Source organism: Garra rufa, chromosome 2 (assembly GCF_049309525.1).
Source record: "Garra rufa chromosome 2, GarRuf1.0, whole genome shotgun sequence".
Taxonomy (NCBI): Eukaryota; Metazoa; Chordata; class Actinopteri; order Cypriniformes; family Cyprinidae; genus Garra; species Garra rufa.
Window position 1 is genome coordinate 33741859 of NC_133362.1, and position 21414 is coordinate 33763272.

General features: G+C 36.1%; 1 protein-coding gene across 2 annotated transcripts; it reads right to left on the bottom strand.

The window, feature by feature from the left end:
* Positions 1-1000: 1000 nt before the first annotated feature.
* Positions 1001-8543, bottom strand: selenou1a (selenoprotein U 1a). 2 transcript variants are annotated; one of them, XM_073835147.1, is made up of 7 exons: positions 8427-8509; positions 6044-6424; positions 5641-5820; positions 5421-5512; positions 2840-2980; positions 1745-1909; positions 1001-1627 (listed from the first exon to the last, which is right to left on the bottom strand). In XM_073835147.1, exons 2-7 carry the CDS (start codon positions 6363-6365, stop codon positions 1532-1534), a joined length of 996 nt encoding a protein of 331 aa, XP_073691248.1. In that variant the 5' UTR covers positions 6366-6424; positions 8427-8509; the 3' UTR covers positions 1001-1531. The 2 variants fall into 2 exon arrangements, with proteins under 2 accessions (XP_073691248.1, XP_073691249.1); XM_073835148.1 differs by lacking the exon at positions 6044-6424 and having other exon boundaries at positions 8427-8543.
* Between the last annotated feature and the right edge of the window lie 12871 nt (positions 8544-21414).

Genomic DNA, 21414 nt, shown 5'->3' on the forward strand with positions numbered 1-21414 from the left:
TTGTGCAGAAATAGAATGTAAAATATAGTTGCAAGCAGCAATCACGAGGCCAAGCACACCAGAGGCAAAATGAGGAATTAAGCTTTCTATGGAGCATCAGACCAACTACAATGAGTAAATGAAGCCATTTTAAAATGATTTTAGTCAAAATGGCAGAAATATAAAGTAGAAATCCTATTAATATGATTTAATGGCTTATCAATTTTGACCAACAGGTGGTGCTGTTATCAAATTGATGTGATGTGTTTTGTGTAGGGTGACAATGGCTCACACAAAGTTTGGTGTCATTAATGTCAAAGCTTTGCCATTTTGGCATCAAGCCTAAAATTTGTAAAAATACAGTTATCAATTAACACATTTTTGTCAAAGACATTCAGAAGTTATGAGCAAAAATAAAATAAAAAATTGTCTCCTGACCACTAGGTGGCACTGCACTGAAACACTGCAGGCAGCCTCAGGTCACGCTTATTATAACAGACACCAAGTTTGGTCTCAATACGCCATACCACTTCGGAGATATAGCCTCACATCCATTTTTGCATGCTTTTCGTATAATTTGTTTGCGTGTTATTCAAGAACGGTTTGACTAATCAACTTGAATTCCATAACTTTTTGCCAGCATGGACTGATGATGATCTGAGCCAATTTTGGTGAAAATCAGACAAACCGGTTTTTATGTTCATTAGACTCTGCATGAGCCAAGGATTCTGGAATTCTGAGAAAAAAAAAAAAGTTTATTTGTGACTTATGAGTGATTTTTTTTTTTTTGAGTAAGAGACTCCAAACTTGTGATGGTTAATGATGGGACTGTCCTCTATCAGTGTGCCAAATTTCACAACTTTCCTGCAAGTGGTTCTTTGGGCTGCTATAGACTCAGGAGCCGGAAGAAGCAGCAGCAGCAGAAGACGAACGCAAATGGATACAGTAGGTGCTTGGCCCCTATTGACTGCAATAAATGCAGTTTCTCAAATACTTCAAAGAATGGCAAATGAAGACAAACTGAATTTTTGGAGATTACATGTTTATTGTTCATTGTGTCCACTAATAGCTGAACCTTTGGCTGCTCACTGACCAGAAACCAGCAGCTTTGTAAGCATGTGTTTGCATCAAATCTGCTCTTTCTACATGGAGTTTGGAGACAGACTTTCATTAATACACATACCACAAAAACCACCAGTGTGGCAGCAGACATCCAAAGGAACGCAGCAGGGTGAAAAACAACAATACAATGATTCATGAAAAGCTATTTCTAAAGTGCAAAAACAATATTACTTAATTCCACACACTTAATTTAATTTGTGCATGCTAAAGCACCAGCATTAAAATGAGAACACATGCAACTCTGTGGCATTGTCACTTAGCTCTCAAAGTGTACCAGTCAGTGCTAACAATTCAACATAACCTGAGCATTTCTCTCTATTCACAGCATTAGTAGGAGAGATAAAATATGAGGTGGGTTATGACTCTAGATCAAAGGAGAACTTTCCTTAATCTCCATTTTAATGAAACACTTGACAAACGAAGACAACATCTACTTTTCTACCACAATTTTCTTAGCTGCTTCCAAAACTGACTCTATGCTGACTTTATCTCCAAACTCCTTTTCTCTGTGCTCTAGAAGAACCCCCTGAAAACAACAACAAAAAAACAGGTTGTGTGAGGACAAGCAAGTTGCTGAAACTCTGAAATGCAATGCAAAAGCACTGTCTTTTGTAATGGTTCTGTGAAATATCTAATAGATTACCTGTTCACCAGATCCGATGACAAACACCCCTCCCAGGATGAAACCTTCTCCATTCATGTTCCCCTGGTAACCTGACTTCCAGGCCCTGATAAAGTTTTGCCAGACTCCCAAGCGAATGAAACCAATCACACCCATCTTCCTCTGTTGTGGCCCATAAAAAGCTTGCTGTGCACAAATAGACACCCAGGCAGAATAATGAATCAATTATTACTTATTGATAGCTTTATTTTCTATTCAGTAATAAATCATGCAGGCACGACCGAGCTTCCGTTTACCATATTTGATGTGCTCTATGTACTGTATGTGTGTAATGTCTTTCAGCAAATCTGGATTAAACCATTCATTTCATGGATTTCTTTTATGACCTCTTTGAACATTTTGAGACGTTGAGTTTTGGTTTAGTCAACTTAGGCCTTGTTTACACTAGTGCGTATTTGTTTTAAAATGAAATCCTCGTCTGTACTGGTGTTTTCAATGCGTTTCAGAAACGATCTCTGTTTACACTACACAACTGAAAATTCAAGTCACATGAACATTCAGGCTGCATTTAAGAAAGTGAACCGTAATAAAATGGACTATTAACTAATTGTTATTCCTTGGGGCATAAAAATACTGTAATTTCTTTTGTTTTAATGGCTACTTTTCTTAATTGAGTCTCCGAAATGAGACTCAGCAAATGAGCAAGATGTTATTATTTTACATGGTCGTCAAGGATTCGCAGCCACGCCGTCGTTTTTAGAAGTCTTCATTTTGGTCCGTTTACACTGAAACACAACCTCTGAGTTTTCAAAATAAAACGGGGTCTGCAGCGTTTTCAAGGGTTGAAAACACCGGAGAAGTATAAACGACAAATGTAACAAAAGTTATGCATTTTAAATAACGCACTGTAAACGTAGCCTTACATGGAGGCATTGAAAGCTCTCAGGTTTCATTAAAAACATTGTCATTTGTGTTTAGAAGAGGAACAAAAGTCTTACGGGTTTGGAATTACATGAAGGTGAGTAAATGATAAGTAAATTTTAAGTAAATTTTTAGTAAGTAAATAAAGTAAATAAGTACATTTTGGGGTGAACTCTCCCTTTAGTGTTTACTAACCTTTTCATCCAGAAAAATCTCCCCTGCGAAATGAGGCCTGAATTCCTGAATCTCTGTACCTACAGCCTCCTTCACCACAGCATACAGAGGGACCCCGAGCTCATCAAGCTGGGGCTTCAGAGAGGACAGCTCAGCGGCCTCCTGTAGATACACAATCATGTCATTAGCAGCCCCACGTTCATGTATTTATCAACTAGTCTAATGTGTTTAATTATGGTTCATGGTAGGGCTGGGCGATTAATCGAAAAATAATCGAAATCGACATTCAGAACCTATAATCGTTAAAATTTTTCCAGGAAGATTATTTCAATTACTTTCCCTTTGAAAAACACAAGCGCTCCGTTACGTTATTCCGCCGACATGTCGACGGAGAGCTTAAACAGTATTTATACAGTAAAAAGTATTTACAGGATATACAAGGGTAATTTTATTTAGAGGAGATACTGCTTATTTTCTACTTTTAATATGAAAAACATTGAAAATTATTTATTTTGTTTCCAATAGTGCAAGTTATTTATTTTCACTAATTTAAGAAAAATGTGACTTTTCTTTTTAAGCAATGCTTGCTTTAATTTCAGTTGTTCAACACTGATGTTCAATTAATAATCATAGATCGTAGATAGTGTGTTTCCTTCAATTATTTTAAAATCAAGTAATGCACCCTTCATCCAAAAATCTCTCGCTTGTAATATGTGAACATATTTACTGTACAAAACTTGTCAGTGAACTATGAGGGCAAAAAAATAATTATTATATAAATATAATTAAATATAATTTTATTAATAAATAAAATAATCGTTCATTAATCGTAATCGGGTTAAAATGTTCAATTAATCGAGATTTTGATTCTAAGCCAAATTGCCCAGCCCTAGTTCATGGTGGACACAGATCAATCACTGTTTACATTTTGGATGTCCTGAGAGAGAGTACATTTCAATTTCTGAGCGAACTATTCCTTTAAAAGGGTCATCGGATGCAAAACTCACTTTTACATGTTGTTTGAACATTAATGTGTGTTGGTAGTTTGTGTACACAACCACCCTACAATGATAAAAATCCACCCAGTGGTTTTTTTTTATCTTTAAAAGTAATATCCCCTTCAGGTCCCCCAATATCCCCAAATCAGGTCATTCTTAGCTTCTCGTCGGTGTAACAGCACACCTACAGAGGCCGCTCCCATGAAGCAGTCCGACTCCGATCGCCATTGTGTCAACTCAGGTGCAGGGGAAGACAAGAATGTTTCCGATTGAGCGATTAAGGTGTTCTGTTGTTGGATGTAATAATGAACGTACCAGTCGTCATTTTTTCCTGACATCTGAGCCGCTGAAGACGCAGATGATTAACGTTACTTTCGGTTTTGAAAGGGAAGTGCCGATCCTGATCTACATATGCATCTATGTTTGTGTGAATCATTCGTGATGCAGCTTCACCCACAGCAGAAGTGAGTATAAGGGTTTTTATGCATCTTTGCAAATGGCCTTTCTTAATAATGTGCTTGGTGGCAAGTAAGCTGCTAAATGTGGCTAAAGTAAACATTACGGCTCATCATCTCACGGCAGAGAGATGACTACTATTACACTACTATTGACGATTTTTAACCATATTATAGACTTTTCATTAAGACCCTAAAGAATCATATGAACTTGTGGAAAATGGGCATCCGATGACCCCTTTAACACAGATTTCCCTCCAAAATGCATAAAGTGCTAGGGGTTGGGGGAAAAAATTATTCACATATGAATCGCGATTCAGCCTTCTAGCGATTTGCATCGATTCACAAATTTCAAAATTAGATTTTCTAGTTAATATAATAAATGATAATAGCATGATGTTGTCCGAACAAATCAGCAATGGAGGAGGAGAAAAAACAAAAACATCCTGCCCCATTTTCAGAGAGGGCAAGTGTTTGGAAAAATATTATATTAATTATTGACCTTTTGTTATTATGGGAAGTAGGGATGTAAAAAAAATTTGATGAAAAATTGTGAATCGTGATTAAAAATTGAAAAATCGTCAAACGATTTTTAATCGAATCATGACCACAGGAATCAAATCAAATCATGATTCAATTCAAAGTGCTTACATTTTGTCTGGACAGTAAATTAAAGCATTTAAAGGGTTAGTTCACCCAAAAAGAACAATTCTGTCTAAATTACTTACCCTTATATCGTTCCAAACCCATAAGACCTTTGTTCATCTTCGGAACACAAATTAAGATATTTTTTATGAAATCCTAGGGCTTCTCTGACCCCGCAGAACCACATTCAAGGCCCAGAAAGGTAGTAAGGACATCGTTAATATAGTCCATGTGACATCAGTGGTTCAATTGTAATTTTATGAAGCTACGAAAAAACCTTTTGTGCACAAAGAAAACAAAAATAACATATTTATTTAACAATTCTTAACAAATTGCTGTCTGTGGTCAGAGAACTCTCAGATTTTAGCAAAAATATCTTAATTTGTGTTCCGAAGATGAGCGTAGGTCTTACGGGTTTGGAACAGCATGAGGGTAATTAATGACCATTTTTGGGTGAACTAACCCTTTAACTGAATTTTATTCCGAGGAACATGATCACATTACCTCTCTGCACAAAAATCATCCAGGTCGCCGGACAGCCATGATCACTGCACCATTTTCCTCCCAGAGAGTTTTTGCTTTTAAAGCCCTCTCATCTGAATGGATACAGATGGAAAACATTCAATAAATACTATGATTCCTTCACTGCTCTTCCTTATTATGACAGCAACTTGCCAAAATTTAACTTGTGATCACTTGCTCTTATTTTAAGTTCATTTCTTACCACCGTCGATGGTTTTGAGGTCAGCATTCCCTAGATACTGTACAGTAGCAGGTGCCGGTTTAGTCAGCAGGAAGTCAGTGTTTGCCAGTATTAATCCGGCGATGGCGGCCCCCACAGCTCCAAGGCTGAGTGACCACATGCCCATAGCAAGCGTCTCACCCTCCAGGACAGACGATGACACTGCAGGGAAAATATGCATGGTAGGTTACATAACACATTGTTTAATGGAAGCTATGTTGTAATATTCTTTTCACAATCAACCCAAATAAGTTGAAAGAGCTGAAAGAATGCCATTGCACCCAAAGGGTCTGTTTTATTAATCTCACATATTTGTACTAAAGGCAAGCATGTAATTGCTATAACAACTCTACTATACCAAGACATGCTGGGGCAGGAGCAGTACCTTTCGTCTTTCTAAAGGGAGCCTGGCTGTTCTGGCTTTCCTTCGAGAAGTGCCGTTTTGTCGAAAAAGCACGTAAGCATATAGAGTTGACAGAAGTGGGGAGCACTAATGTCTTGAATGCCGTTCGGCATGTAGAGGTGGTCAGTGGGAGATACTTTGGAGGGAGGTTATGAGTTACGACTGTCTTAGCTAGAAGCTGGGGGGAGTGGGACACAGAGACTTTGTACTTGACATTACTATTCACACAAAGAGAAAATCTTCCTCTTGGTGACAAAAGGGTCAAACGCATGGGTCGTAGTCCCATGAGGGCCATTGCCAACATCCAAAGTGAGTTTAGCCAACCTTTCCCAATCGGGTTAAATTGCAGTTCAGTGGAAAGCTCTGGAGATAAAAGGAAAACAGTGCTTTACCTCTCAAAGTAGGCTTTTTTTTTTTCTTTTAAATAAGCCCTAAAACAAAAATGAAACACAAAAATATATATTTTTAAAGTACTTTTTACAGAAATACTTATACTTAAAATCTAATTAAATGTATTGTTTTTGGAAATGTAATTGCATGTTGTTAATTCCAGTTAAATTAAAATTCATATGGTATGCAATTACCTATAAGGACTTAAGTACATCTTAAGTGCATTTTGTTTTCCCTCCCAAAATTTGAAGTACACTACATGTCCACATACAATTGGTGAACATCTGTACATCTCTGCAACTTGCTGTTACAGGTTATGCAGGTATAATTTACCTAATTACAGGTGCGCACTGCTTAAAAATGTTTATCTTCCTCCCATAATGCATATTTGTGGGTTTCCTCATAAGTAAACCTGTCACCTTAAGTTAAAGTTAAAGTTAAAATAACATTTTTTAAATAAATTTAAGTTAAAATAACTAAGTCTGAACTGCAAACAGACATTTTATATGGGCCATTCTACACAATTGGTCCACAGTCAGAGTTGAAAAAATTCCAAAAAAATTATGTATGCAAATTGTATAATATCCAAGGTACACATTTCTAGCAATTGTGCAGTTTATCTCATGTTGTATTTTCAGAAAGTTTTAAAATATTTGTTCTCTCTCCAAATGTGTCACTTTACACAGTAATAATAATTTAATTAGAAGGGTTTTATTGACCTATTAAATGTTGCTCACATCTGCATTGTAAATTTATTTTATTTATTTTTTATTTACCTTTTTTAGAGGTAAATCAATAACAATTACATTTTTAACAATATTTTAAATGTCATTTATGAGATTTGCTGTATTTTGAATATAACTTTTCTCTGTAAAAGCCAAAACATTATCATACTGATTTCAAAGTTAAGGATTCATCAGTTTGAATATACACTTAACCAAACATTATCATAACATCTTAGTTGATAATTCAGTATACTTAATTTTTAACAAAACATCCTATGTTTTGGTAGTGACTGCACATTTTCATTAGTGACAGTAAAGTTTTGATAGTGACCACATCACATTACAGAATTTTAACTTCCATACAAAACACTACTAAAACATACTGATAAGTTACAAAGAAATATAAAATAAATACTATTTTAAACTTCACTTTTTAAAAGGATCAAAAAGATACTTTTAAACAACAATGGGGAAAAAATGCAAAAATTATTTCAATAAAATTTTAACAAGTTGAAATTTAGGGGTTATGGTTCAGGACAGCCACATTCCAATTGAGAAGTACCTAATAAATAATGATTTTATATAAATTAAGCTTACTGATATTTTAAATATTATTGTGGGTTTCAACAGATAATGGAAGGATCTTAGTAAATATCTAAGATTTGAATACTTAAATTCTTTTTACGGGTGTCTTTTTTGGTTGTGGGGCCGCAGTTTGCACCAGTTCTGTAGAATGGCCCAGATTTACATGATTGCCAATAAACTGTTTATTTTAGATACTTGTGCTGATTTCTGTCACTCATGTGATGTTCTCCAGAAAGAACAAAAGCGTTACCAAACTCAGTGCTACAGAGTAATACAAACATCTAACTTAGTCTAACCTGTTTACATTTAACGTTAGCGTGGACGTGTGGAGAACTAAAAATAATCAGTAAATTACACCTTACAGTTTACTAACGTTTTAGTTAATCAACTAGAAGAAATGTTAATTAAATATAAGGATACTAAAAGGATACTAAAAAAAATGCGTTAGGTAACGGTGAGTCAGCATGGAGATTACTTTATTTTGTGCACTGCTTGCACAGGAGGTTAAAGTACATTGAGCTAATACCTGCTGGCTAGCTTGTTTGACTAGCCCAGAGAGTTGGGATGTTGTTGCAATGCCAGATACAAGCATTGACCATATAGCAAAATTATAAACATTATTATCAATGCGCAACGGTTGAAAACACAAGAAAAACAGTACTCACAGCTTGCAGTTCCGCGGCTCTGTGTCCGTTGGCTGTTACAAAACTGCGATGTGGGACAGACGCGTACAGTGAGGAAGAGGTCTCTGCAGAGCAAACGTGGGCGTTTCTGAATTTTGTGGGTGTTTTCAAACTGCTGGGTGTTTCTAAATCATGATATCGAAATGATTCCCTTTACCTAACCCCACCCCTAAACCTACCGTCACTATGACGTCAGCCAATCAGGTACCATGGTCTAAAAACGCCCCGATCTAGTAACTCCCATTACTTTCCTGCAGAGACCTATACTTGCGTACAGTTGGAGAAGGAGTAGCCTTGCCTAACCTCTTAAAGAGACAGGCAACACAAAAATATGTACTGCGCAAAACTTTGACAAATCCTTTATTGTCGTCTTATAGTTTAATAAACAAATAGTCACCGATTAAATATAGATTATTTCTTGTGAATCATTCAGGTTTGTATGAAGCTAGCATAAAGCCTGGGTTTCTGAATGAGTGCTTGAGTGAACACAAGCACTCATTCATAACCCAATTTTAACCAGCAATAAATTTATATTTTTTTCAGAAATGTTAATGGGTTAGTCACCCAAAAATGAAAATTAGCCCATGATTTACTTACCTTCAAGGCATTCTAGGTGTATAAGACTTTCTTCTTACAGACACATTCAACTGGAGATATATTAAAAAAATGTCCTGGCTCTTCCAAGCTTTATAATGGCAGTGGATGGGTGTTTTTGTTCAACAGTCCAAAAGAAGTCCAATGATGAGTGCATCTATTCATAATAAAAAGTGCCTCACATGGGGGAGGGGGGTTAATAAAGGCCTCCTTTAGTGAATCGATGCGTTTTTGTAAGAAAAATATCCATATTTAAAATGTTATAAACTATTTTTTTCTAGCTTGAGCTAACTGTCTTGCGCGTAAGCCATTTTGAGTAGATGACGTAGGATGTAAGCATAGCGCTAGTCTCAGAAATGTACTTTTTCACTCACCAACCAATTTGGCTACTAAATTTTTCAGTTACCAGCCATTTATAACTTCTACTAGCCAAAAAAAAAAAAAAACAGCTTGAGGCTGTCTACACTGGATGTGACAAAGCAACTGTTGCAAATCATTTTGTGTCAGTACAAGGGGTGTGCGATATTGACAAAAATTTAATCTCAAAAATGTCTGTGATTTTATCGATATAATAATTATGATATTTTGCTGAGTGTGTTATTGTGCTGATATCTTAAGGACTACCATGGACAGCTGACTCCTAAAGTTTTTGATATTCTTCATATTCTGTGTGGTCAGTTCACAGCAGTGATAGAAATTAAATAGAAATTTCCAAGAAGTTTAAATGGATTTTTACATTTTATGGGCATTTTTACCTTTATAAAGCCATTATTTACCTATTTTTTCCAAAATGTGCATAATCTTTGAAGTCAAATTCTTACATTTAATCAGTCAGTTATAATATTAATACAGTTAGGCTGTTACTAAACAAATTAAATCAGAATCAACAAAATTCATCATGGTGTCTAAATAGTCCTGATGTCACATTTACTATTTTAACGATGTCCTTACTACCTTTCTGGGCCTTGAACGTTGTACAGTAGGTGCGTTGCTGTCTATGTAGGGTCAGAAAGCTCTCGGATTTCATCAAAAATATCTTAATTTGTGCTCCAAAGATGAATGAAAGTCTTACGGGTTTGGAACGACATGAGGGTGAGTGAGAAGTTTCATATGGCATTTAGATGTATTTACACGTTAATGCAGCTCAGAGGGACATGGAATGCTTTAACCTGCAGTTACAAATGCATAAATGATGTTTTGTTGCTCAGAGAAGCAAAACAGTGCTGTGGTCATGTTTGGAATTATTTTTGTTGGCGAAATAGAGCAAAAACAGCCAATATGGTCTCTAAAACGTAAGTCTCTTGATATTAACTTTGTTTATTGAACTGTTGTATAAAATCAACGTCACATTTGTAACCATTCAATTTTTTTAAGAAAAAATGGCACTCTTCATGTGGTATTGATATAACTATATGAAATGATACAACTATATGCATTTTCTGCCCCCTAATCTTTTTATTATTGATGGATGCGCTTTATTGGACTTCTTTTGGACTGTTGAACAAAAACACCCACCCACTGCTATTATAAAACTTGAAAGAGCTAGCACATTTTTTAATATAACTCCGACTGGATTCGTCTGAAAGAAGTCAACTAGGATGCCTTGAGGGTGAGTAAATCATGGGCTAATATTCATTCTTGACTGAACTATCTCTAAATAATCTTGCTGGCCCCAAACTTAGACTTATGTATGTCAAAAGTTTCATAAATCTTTTAATAGGTTGTCATAATAGACACTAGCAGCTGCTGATCAAGGCAAAGAACAAACACTTCTCCTGCAGGGGTTTTCAAACCTGTCCTAAAGGCCACTCAACCCTGCACATTTTGTATGTCTCCCTCATCTAATTCAACTCATCAGCTCATTAGTAGAGTGCCTTAGAGAAGACCTGAACTGGGTGTGTCCCAAAAAGGAGACATACAAAACATGCGGTACTGGGGGGCCTCCAGGACAGGTCTTAGAATGCAGCCTGGTCATGAAATGTCTTTGCATCAAGCAATGACAAGAACCAAACACCTTTGAAAACCTCTGATCTGACAAAACTGGTTGAGGGATAAATGCAGTTAGACATTTTTTTGTGACCTCACCAACTTCTGTTGTTCTGTTTCTCTTAGACCTTGAGTCAAAGACCATGGTTAAAATACTTTATCCTAAACACAGCAGAGTGATTTCACGAGGCGTCATCAATGGCTATATTGGCGGCACTGAACGTAAACAATGTCACTGAAACGAATTTAACTTAAATATTTTGATAATTATTGCTGCTGAAAATGGTGAATTATTGTCATGATTTGGACTGTACTAATCGGTCTGACTGGGAAAAACATTTGGAATAACTATAGACTGCCAAAAGTTATAACAAATCAAGGAGAAGATTGCAAAAAACTGTATGAGGACCAAAAGGCGTTTGTGGTTGGCCAAACTGAACCAGGATTTACAGGGCAAGATTCTTGACAACATTCATGTTTGTTCGTATAATTTCCAGTCAGGTAGGTGAAATATTAGGCTATCTTAATTAATACTTCTTGTATGTATCTTTACCACCTATTAACTTCAGTTTGTCAAAAATATTGCGCCCTAAAATCCTTCTTTATATGATTTGCAGCTTCCACACATTTTTTCCATGGTTTAGACAGCATAAATTAGCAGTAAATTTACCATGCAATCCATGCTGTTGTTTACATCCGAGCATCGCCAGTATGGCAGCACATCCAGGTAACTGACCAAATCGTGATGTAAGTGCAAACCCTCTATAGACTAGTGTTTCTCTAGCTGAATCACATAGTTGTTAAGTTTTCAATTAAATACTGATTCACTACAAGACAATTCCATGATATAAATGCATTTCAATTATTTTACCTTACCTAGCCTTACAACTCTAATATTGATTCATCCTCTGTTTTCAGCAGACTGCTAATCTATTCATTTCCACATGGACCGCTCACATTTGAAAACGTATACTGAGGAAATTAGCGTGACCAGCTGTTTATACACAGAAATAAACAGCTGGAAACCAAATGAACACCTGGAAATGGAAACGTGACAATAATGAGAATTAGATTCATGATCATAAACCCAATTTATTCACAACCACAAAATCAAACTAATCTTGTTTATGGAGAAAAGCATGCGGTTTCAGATTATGCTTGGATTAAAGCTTTCAGAAGCTTAACATACTGTACACAGTGTATTTGTTCTTACAATAATGTATAACTCAGAGTGCTACCTAATAAAATATATTTAATATATGGGACTCTGGACCACAAACTAGTCATAAAGGTAAATAAGGGTCAATTAAATTGTGATGAATAAATAGGCTTTCCATTGATATATGCTTTGTTAGGATATGACAATATTTGGCCAAGATACAACTATTTGAAAATCTGGAATATGAGGGTGCAAAGAAAAACAAAACAGTGAGAAAATTGCCTTTAAAGTTGTCTAAAAGTATTAGCAATGCATATTACGAATCAAAAATTGAGTTTGATATATTTACAGCAGGAAATTTACAAAATAGCTTCATGGAACATGGATCTTTAGTTAATATCCTAATGATTTTTGACATGAAAGAAAAATGTATAATTTTGACCCATTCAATGTATTTTTGGCTATTGCTTCAAATTCACCTGTGCTACTTAAGACTGGTTTTGTGATCCAGGGTCACATATTAATAAGATTTAAAATAGCACAATTGAAATTAATAGAAATTCATTTCTGTATTTTTAGACTGTACCCTATATCAAGAAGGTCATAATATTATGTCAGAATACACACTGAGCTTGTCATGAATAATGTTTTTATGATTTAAAATGTATTTTTAAGATTAAATGTTAAAAACTTACATTGGACCAACAGTATACATGGGTATTTTACCTGATGCCATTACTCTTAAAACGTCTTTTCTTGCAGCTTTCATTTATATGTAGTTGAATATCTGCCTGTCTCATTGATCTGAAATGTTCTGAAGGTACTGAATTCACTGGACATATCTACCAGTATATCTATACCTCTGAAATAGCACATTATTGCCCTCTACAGGCTAATGTACTGCCTTTACTTTGAGCAGCTGCCATTTTCTGTACAGCATTTACCTTTTTAAATAGTTTGTAAATCATACTCCTCAGGGTCAGACTGCTCTCTGCTGTGAATATTAATGATCTATCCATCTAAAAATGATTGCTTGCTAAGTAGGTACCCATAAAGAGGTGTCAAAAACATTGCAAATCAATCCAGTAGATGCCAGTCACACAATTACAATATTTTATAGATTACCATGAAAATTCTGTCATTAATTACTCACCCTCTTGTTGTTCCAAATCTGTAAGACCTTTGTTCATCATTAAAACACATATTAAGATATTTTTGATTAAATATGAGAACATTCAAGACCCAGAAAGATAGAAAGCACATCAAAGACTGACATAGGAAAGAAGAAATTGTTGAATAAAGTAATAATTTTTATTTCCTTTGGGCATCGAAAATATTCTTGTAGCTTACAGTTGAACCACTGATGTCACATGGACTATTTTAATAATGTCCTTACTACCTTTTTGGGCCTTGAACGTGGTACAGTAGTTGCGTTGCTGTCTATGTAGGGTCAGAAAGCTCTCGGATTTCATCAGAAATATCTTAATTTGTGCTCCAGAGATTAATGAACCCTTACGGGTTTGAAACGAGTAATTAATGACAGAATTTAAAATTTAAATAAACAATCCCTTTAAGACAACAAGTTCCTTTCATACTTTGTATATGACTGAAAGACGGACAAGCGTACAAAAAAAACAAACATTAGACCACATTAAAGCTGACTGACTGACAGAAATTAAAAAAGAGAAGATGTGTGGCCATTTTTTAAATCTCTGTACTGATGTTTTGAAGACATTATTATAACCACAAGAATCCAGTATACACTAATAAAATTACACAATGAATTATGTGACAATAATTATATATGCAGTGGTGGCCAAAATGATTAGAACATTTTCTTTCTTTTGCTGTAGTGTGTCAGTAGGAAATATCAGATTACATTTCCAAACATTCATTTTGCTCCACACAGAGATCTGATCTCATCATCATCCAGTCTGTCGAATGACATGAAGAAACAGAACAAACTGAGTCAGACTAAATCCAGAAGAACTGTGGCAACGTCTCCAAGATGCTTCAAGAAACCTACCTGCAAAGCTACCTGAAAAACTATGCTCAAGTGCACCTAGGGCAAAAGCTGCTTTAAATGCAAAGGATGGTCACACCAAATGTTGATTTATTTAGTTAATAGAAGTTCATTGATAAAGAAAACCTATGACATTATTTTTGACAGCATCCTCATTTTACAGCATACAAAAGTGCCTAACACTTTTAACAGTACTGTTGCAGTGCATGTAGGTTTCCGAAGCATCTTGGAGATGTTGCCACAGTTCTTCTGGATTTAGTCTGTCTCAGTTTGTTCTGTTTCTTTATGTCATTCCAGACAGACTGGATGATGGAGAGATCAGATCTCTCTGTGGAGCACTGGCTGTTGTCAGACTCGCAGTGCAAACTGGATTATTACAATTAAAATACTAATGTTCTAATCATTTTGGCAACCACTATAAAACAAGGAATGTAATTTGTGTTAACTGAGGCTTTCATACTAATCTCCGCCATTAAGTAAAATTTTACACAGACCTTTGCGGAATATGTTTGTCCCTAAGTTACTGAGCTCTTTCCACTACATTAGCATAGAGTCAGTCCCTGCTGTGTTTGCTTACAAGTGTTAAGAACTTGATTATGTAAGATGATACAGTTAGGTTAATGGATCTGGGCCAGCTCTGTTTTGGTGGTAATATTTATTTTTAGGGGAGAGGGGCAGAGGCCAGTTGCTTCTGGCTGCTGTAGGCTGGAATGTGCTGAGATGAAAGTTGTCCCAACATCCCACCCTCTCCTGCAGCTGCTGCATTCCAGCCGACTGCCGAGCCAATGTGGGAAACCTCCTTCATTTGTTACAGTAGCAACTGCGGTTGCAGTAATTAAAGTTGATTATTACAGTAATGACGGTGAAGCAGTAACACAGCGCTTAGCTGTAATTTTTAATAAACTGTAGTATACTTCATCGGTGTTCCATGCTTCAGTTAGTAGTTTGAAGGCTTTAAACTGGTGATAAGATGGCAGTGAGTGTCGGGGTGGAAATTGCACGAGTTTATTGCTATATTGTGTTCCTAATGAAAGCTCATAAATAGATGGCACAGTTTCAAATCTGAGATGCAGCTTAGGTTTCATACACAGCACCAACTGGAAAGTTTACCTAGGTACACCTCACTGAAGCACTTTCAAGAGTTTCTGTCTTACCCATCTGTGTGAGTGTGTCTGGGTTACAGGCCAATCATCTGCAAGCATACGTATCCCACCTACTTTATATCCTCGTCTCAGTTAGCCATTGGCTGACGTGCCTCACTCCTCCATGCTTATCAAAAACGTTTACCTTTAAAAAAAAAAAGGGGCAAGGCAGGTAACTAACTGTGTTTATCACTGTACACCAACCAGCAGCAGCCACGTACTTTTTGTACTGAGAGAATGGTAACAAAATATAAACAGAAAACAGTCACCTCAACTAACATTAACCTTTCAACCTGTCTGCCACAATTACATCATCATCTGAAAACTGACCTGCGTCACATAAAGACGTCAATCAAATGCGTGTCAACATGGTGTTTTACTGTATAAGAAAAAAGGAATAATGTTACAGATTCAGCAATAATTAAAACACACAGAAATGCCCTTAAAATGAACCACAAAATGCCTTCACAAACTGACTAACCTATAAAGGTGCACCGGTCAACAAAGCTCCGCATAACAGGGCTGTATGGGTGAGTGATACCAAATAGAGGAAACCAAATGTGAAGTTTTGCCAAAAAGCCCATTAGCAAGCCATTGTGGTCAGATTACTACAAAATAAAGCTTTTTTGCAACAATATTCAAAACAGTGCCCACACAAAATATCTAAGCTGTGATATGATAGCATCCCATTTCTTTCTAGTAGAATGACTATATATCTTATATTTAATACAATTGGAGAATGTGTTACAGTCTGCTGAAACTAAAGCGTGGGAGAAAGTTAATCTTTTAGCTGGACAATGATCTCAAACACAGGGACAAATGAACACTAAGGTGACACGTGAAAAAAGGTTAATGTCCTACAAAGGCCCCCATCTCTGTCCAGTTGAGAAACTGTGGCATTTTTTGAAAACTGAGTTAGGTCATCCTACTAAACTCTGTTCAGAGGAATGGGTCAGAGTCATATCTAGAAAGTCTGCAAAACTGACACATACAGTGCCTTGCAAAAGTATTCACAAATTTTTTCACATTTTGTTTTGTTGCAGCATTATGTTAAACTGCTTTAAATTACTTTTTTTCCACATCAATCTACATCTCATACACCATGATGACAAAGTACAAAACAGGTTTGTAACAACTTTGCAAATTTATTAGAAATAAAAAACTGAAAAGATCCCATTGCATAAGTATTCATACCCTTTTCTGGGACACTCGAAATTTAGCTCAGGAGCATTCATATTGCTTCTAGATGTTACTACACTTTGAGTGGAGTTAAACTGTGGCAAATTCATTTGAATGAGTATGATTTAGAAAGGCACACATATCACAGCCAAAACCAAGTCCTGAGGTCAAGATAACTGCCTGTACAGAGTTTTAGGTACAATGCAAAAACTAGTTAACTAAACCTACCTGATCTCATGATGAAAACGTACCTGTGGGAACGAAATACACACAAGTACATATCACTGCAGTTTCCAACAGAAATGAACACTAGAGGTGGTAAAACAGCGAGCACTTGTAATCGTTTTGGTATCACGGTTATGATTAAAGCTCTGTGTGTTTCGCTTTCCAGCGTTGTGTCGAATTCTGACCCCTGCCAAATTACTACCCCACTAGTATTAGTAGGTTTAGGGTTAGGTGTGGGGTTAAGATAAGGCAATCATGTAGCGATTTCAACGAAGGAGGGTAATAATTTAGCAGGGGGTGGGAAATGGGCACAACACTGGATGTTACAAGCTTTGCCCAGTAGCTCAGCCGGCACAGGATCAGACTTAGAAAGCGAAACCCCTTGGTATGAATCTCATGAAAAAAACATGACTTACAATGAAAGAGCTGAAAGATAAGAGATTGAAAAATATGCTTGCGATTTTGTTGTTGTTGCATTTTTACGTCACATTCGCTTTTGTTCATACTATGGTGTAGGTTTAGGTGTAGTGCAGATGGTATGTTATTGTAAAACGTCACAGAGCATTAGAGTTATCGAGCCACTCAACAGACATTTTGAGTCAGAACTGCGGTGACACGTACAAATGTCAATATCACATAAAACGTTCATCTGTTCATCTTCAAATTTCGTGTCTTGCGAAAAAGTTTCCACAGGTACATTTTCATCATGAGATCAGGTTGAAAAAAACATGTGGTAACACTGTAGTTGTTTCATGACAATCTCGGAAGATTTTAGCAAGTCAATAGATATGACAGTGTTAATGTATTTGGAATAGATCTGATAAATTCTGATAGATTGCTGCTGCAAAGCAAGTAAAGGAACTTTCATATGTAGCATATAATAACTCGTAGCAGATCTATACAGGTGGAGCTGGGGAGGTGGACAATTTCAGAGGAACTCTGAAAGCGTGCTGCAAAAAGCTCTAGTTAATGCTAACCAGCCCTTTAAATGCAAAGCAGTAAGCTTATTGGCTGTGTATGCAACACGAACCAATCAGCTTGTGCCAAGAAGTTTAAAGGGATAGTTCATCAAAAATGAAAATTTGATGTTTATCTGCTTACCCCCAGGGCATCCAAGATGTAGGTGACTTTGTTTCTTCAGTAGAACACAAACAAAGATTTTTAACTCAAACCGTTGCAGTCTGTTAGGCATATAATGGCAGTGCATGGGCACCAAACCTTTGAAAGTTAAAAAAAAAACATGCACAGACAAATCCAAATTACACCCTGCGGCTCGTGACGATACATTGATGTCCTAAGACCTAAAGCTCAGCATCCGGCTCGTTACATGTGTACGCGCTCTGGCGTATGTAAACTGTTTGCTGTGTATCAGAGGTAAATAATGATATAAATACTGTTCAGTGTCTTATAAAAAAACGATCGTTTCGTGTCTTAGGACATCAATGTATCGTCAAAAGCCACAGGGTGTAATTTGGATTTGTCTGTGCATGTTTTTTTTTTACTTTTAAAGGTTTGGTGCCCATCCACTGCCATTATATGCCTAACATACTGCAACGATTTAAGTTAAAAATCTTTGTTTGCAAAGTCACCTACATCTTGGATGTCCCGGGGGTAAGCAGATAAACATCAAATTTTCATTTTTGGGTTAACTATGCCTTTAACACTAGCTGGGTTTCCATCCAAAGTTGCACATTTAACTTATGTGCAAAATTGGAATATTGCATAAAACATTTGTGAATTAGGATTGTCACTTCCTGATAAACAGACACTAAATATCACAAAAAAAGTAGGAGAAGCCACTGAATACAATAATTTTCATATATAATAAATTACTTGCACCTCCGAGAGAGCAGACGAAACACAATAAATGCATTGCTTTTGGAGGCAGATGCCAGCTGTTTGGGAACACAGTCTTGGTAAGACAGATTTCTACAACAGACTTTACTTTGGCATTTCAGATTGACCATAACAACATTTCAGATGCTGTGAAATGAGATCGGTCCACTTGGTTAGTCAAGTTATTCCATCCCATAGAGCAAAGTCACATGACTTCTTTGGTACATGTGGATGAATTTATTTAGCAGAAAGCGTTTCCATCTCCCATTATTTGCATTAACCCTTTTTCACACAATTTGCAAACCACCTCAAGTGAGCATAAAAACATTTTTGCAAATCAAGGGTTTTTATTTTGAATTTTGGCATTTCGATCATGTGGATAAAACCAGGGTGATGGAAACTATGGCGATGGCTACTGTGAATCTCATCAGTTTGCGGTAAGGACCCATCAGTCTGTGCCATCTAGAGTTTTGTGACAGAACTTGCCATTTAAGGACCAATTCTTACTATTAACTATTTGCTTATGAACATATTTCTAGCATATCAGCTGTTTATTATTACTTATAAAGCACATATAGCTACATTAATAAGCAGAAAATTAGGAGTTTACTAAGGCAAAAGTTGTTGTTAACATTTGGTTAGTCAGAATTGGTCACCAAACTGAGGTGTGACCAAACATTTAAGATACAACTACAATTAAACACCAAAATGAATTTGGGCTCATTCAGATAAAGAAAAAATAAACCATTAATTTCGAAGTCACCTGAAATCATTTAAAGATTAAATATAACAGATTTTGAAATTAGCATAATGGATAGGTCTATATTTCTTTCCAGCAATAGCTGTGGATTATTGGACATAAATAGTTCTGTCATTGTGTATTCAGGAAAGGAGCAGTCATACACACACACACACAATAGGACTGGAGACTATCAGCCTAGCATGAACTTTTAAAACAGCTCATTTATAGACCTGCTTGCATCTGTTCAATTAAAGGATCCTGTTTGGTCTAGTTTTGGTCTGTTTTCAGATAGTACCACATATCTCCTCATAACTAAAGGATCATAGTCCATGAAGTGTGGTCTCACGTGCTCACCTGTTTGTCTATGTGTAGTTTACACGACACAAGGAGTCAATGCTGCTTTTCAGTAAAGTTTTTAGTAAAATGTTTTGATTACAATTAATTACTTCATAATGTAATTATCATTATAAAAAATAACTGTCTTTAATTGTTCAATTTGATTGGCGAAATAAATGTCAATGTTTTAATGTTTTCTCTCAGAGTTCATCTTTTATGCCACATGTCTAAGGTTGAGAGTTCAACAAAAAAACTGACCTTTGTCTTGCCATCTCACTTAATTGATTAAAAAAAAAATTCCCACCACCCCCCAGAAATTAAACTGCCATGTGAAAAACAAAATGACAAAAATCTACACTTGTCACCAACTACAAAATATTAACATTATAATGCTTATATTAAACACATCTGCTCACAGATAAGCATCAATACATTTATTCAGCATCTGTCCAATCCACTGTCACAGTTCAGCTACTTCTGTAAAATTATATAGGTCATTTCTATAGATTTTGTTTGTCTTTCTGCTTAAATGTAAAAGTTGTACGTTTAAACCTATGTGAGGGTGCCAAAAGAGCTGGAGAGCAATTAAAATCACAATCCTGCCCTGTCACCATTGTGCCATTGATACCAGGGCATAAGATTATTTCAGGGGAGTGCCCTGCATTTACTATACTACAAGTTGCTTTGTAAGCATCTACTAAATGACAATAAACTATTAACTATTAAACTTGCCCTCTATCAAATCAAGTCACCATTATGTATAGCGCTTTACACACTACAGATTGCTTTAAAGCAGCGCCACAGTAATAAACAACAACATAACAGAATCAATACAAACTTAAGTGAGACAATTACAAATTCTGCTGCAAAGCAACTCTACAAATTATTCAGCCTTGTGTGTTAGATCTCTTGAAATATTTTGGCTTGACCCATATTTCAGAAAAAAAATACTAGGAAGTATTATAAGTACACATTATAAGCACAGTCTGAGCATAGACAGTTCTAATTTTAACAAAGATCAGCACAAGAAAAGTATTGGGAAAGTATTTATACCTCTTAATTTTTTTCAAATGTTGCTGCCTTATGTTAAAATACTTTAAATTACTACATCAATCTACACCCCATACATCAAAATAGCAAAGCAAAAAACTAAAATTAAAAACCTAAATGATTCCATTGCATAAGTATTCATACCCTCATCTTGGACAGTTGAAATTTAGCTCAGGAGCATTCATATTGCTTGTAGATGTCACTACACTTCAAGTGAAGTTAACCTGTGGCAAATTCAATTGATTGGGTATGATTTGGAAAGGCACACACATCTTAAAAAATGTCTAACAGCTGAAAATGCATATTAGTGCAAAAACCAAGCCCTGAGGTAAACTGCCTATAGAGCTCAGAAACAGGATTGGATCAAGCCACACATCTGCAGAAGAGTTCACAGAAGCATTTAGTCTCTGTTACCCTTAATGTAAGTAGTTCGAAACAACCAGGACTCTTCCTAGAACTGGCCTCCTGGCCAAACTGAGCAATTCATCGAGAAGGGCTTTGATTAGAGTGCTGACCAGGAAGAGAGACATACAGAAGAACAAACATCTCTGCAACACTCCACCAATCTAGGCTTTATGGCAGTGTGGCAAGACTCAATCCTCTCCTCAGTGAAGACACATAAAAACACATTCGGAAATTTGCAAAAAAAGCACCTGAAGGACCCTCAGACTGTGAGAAACAAGATTCTCTGGTCTGAT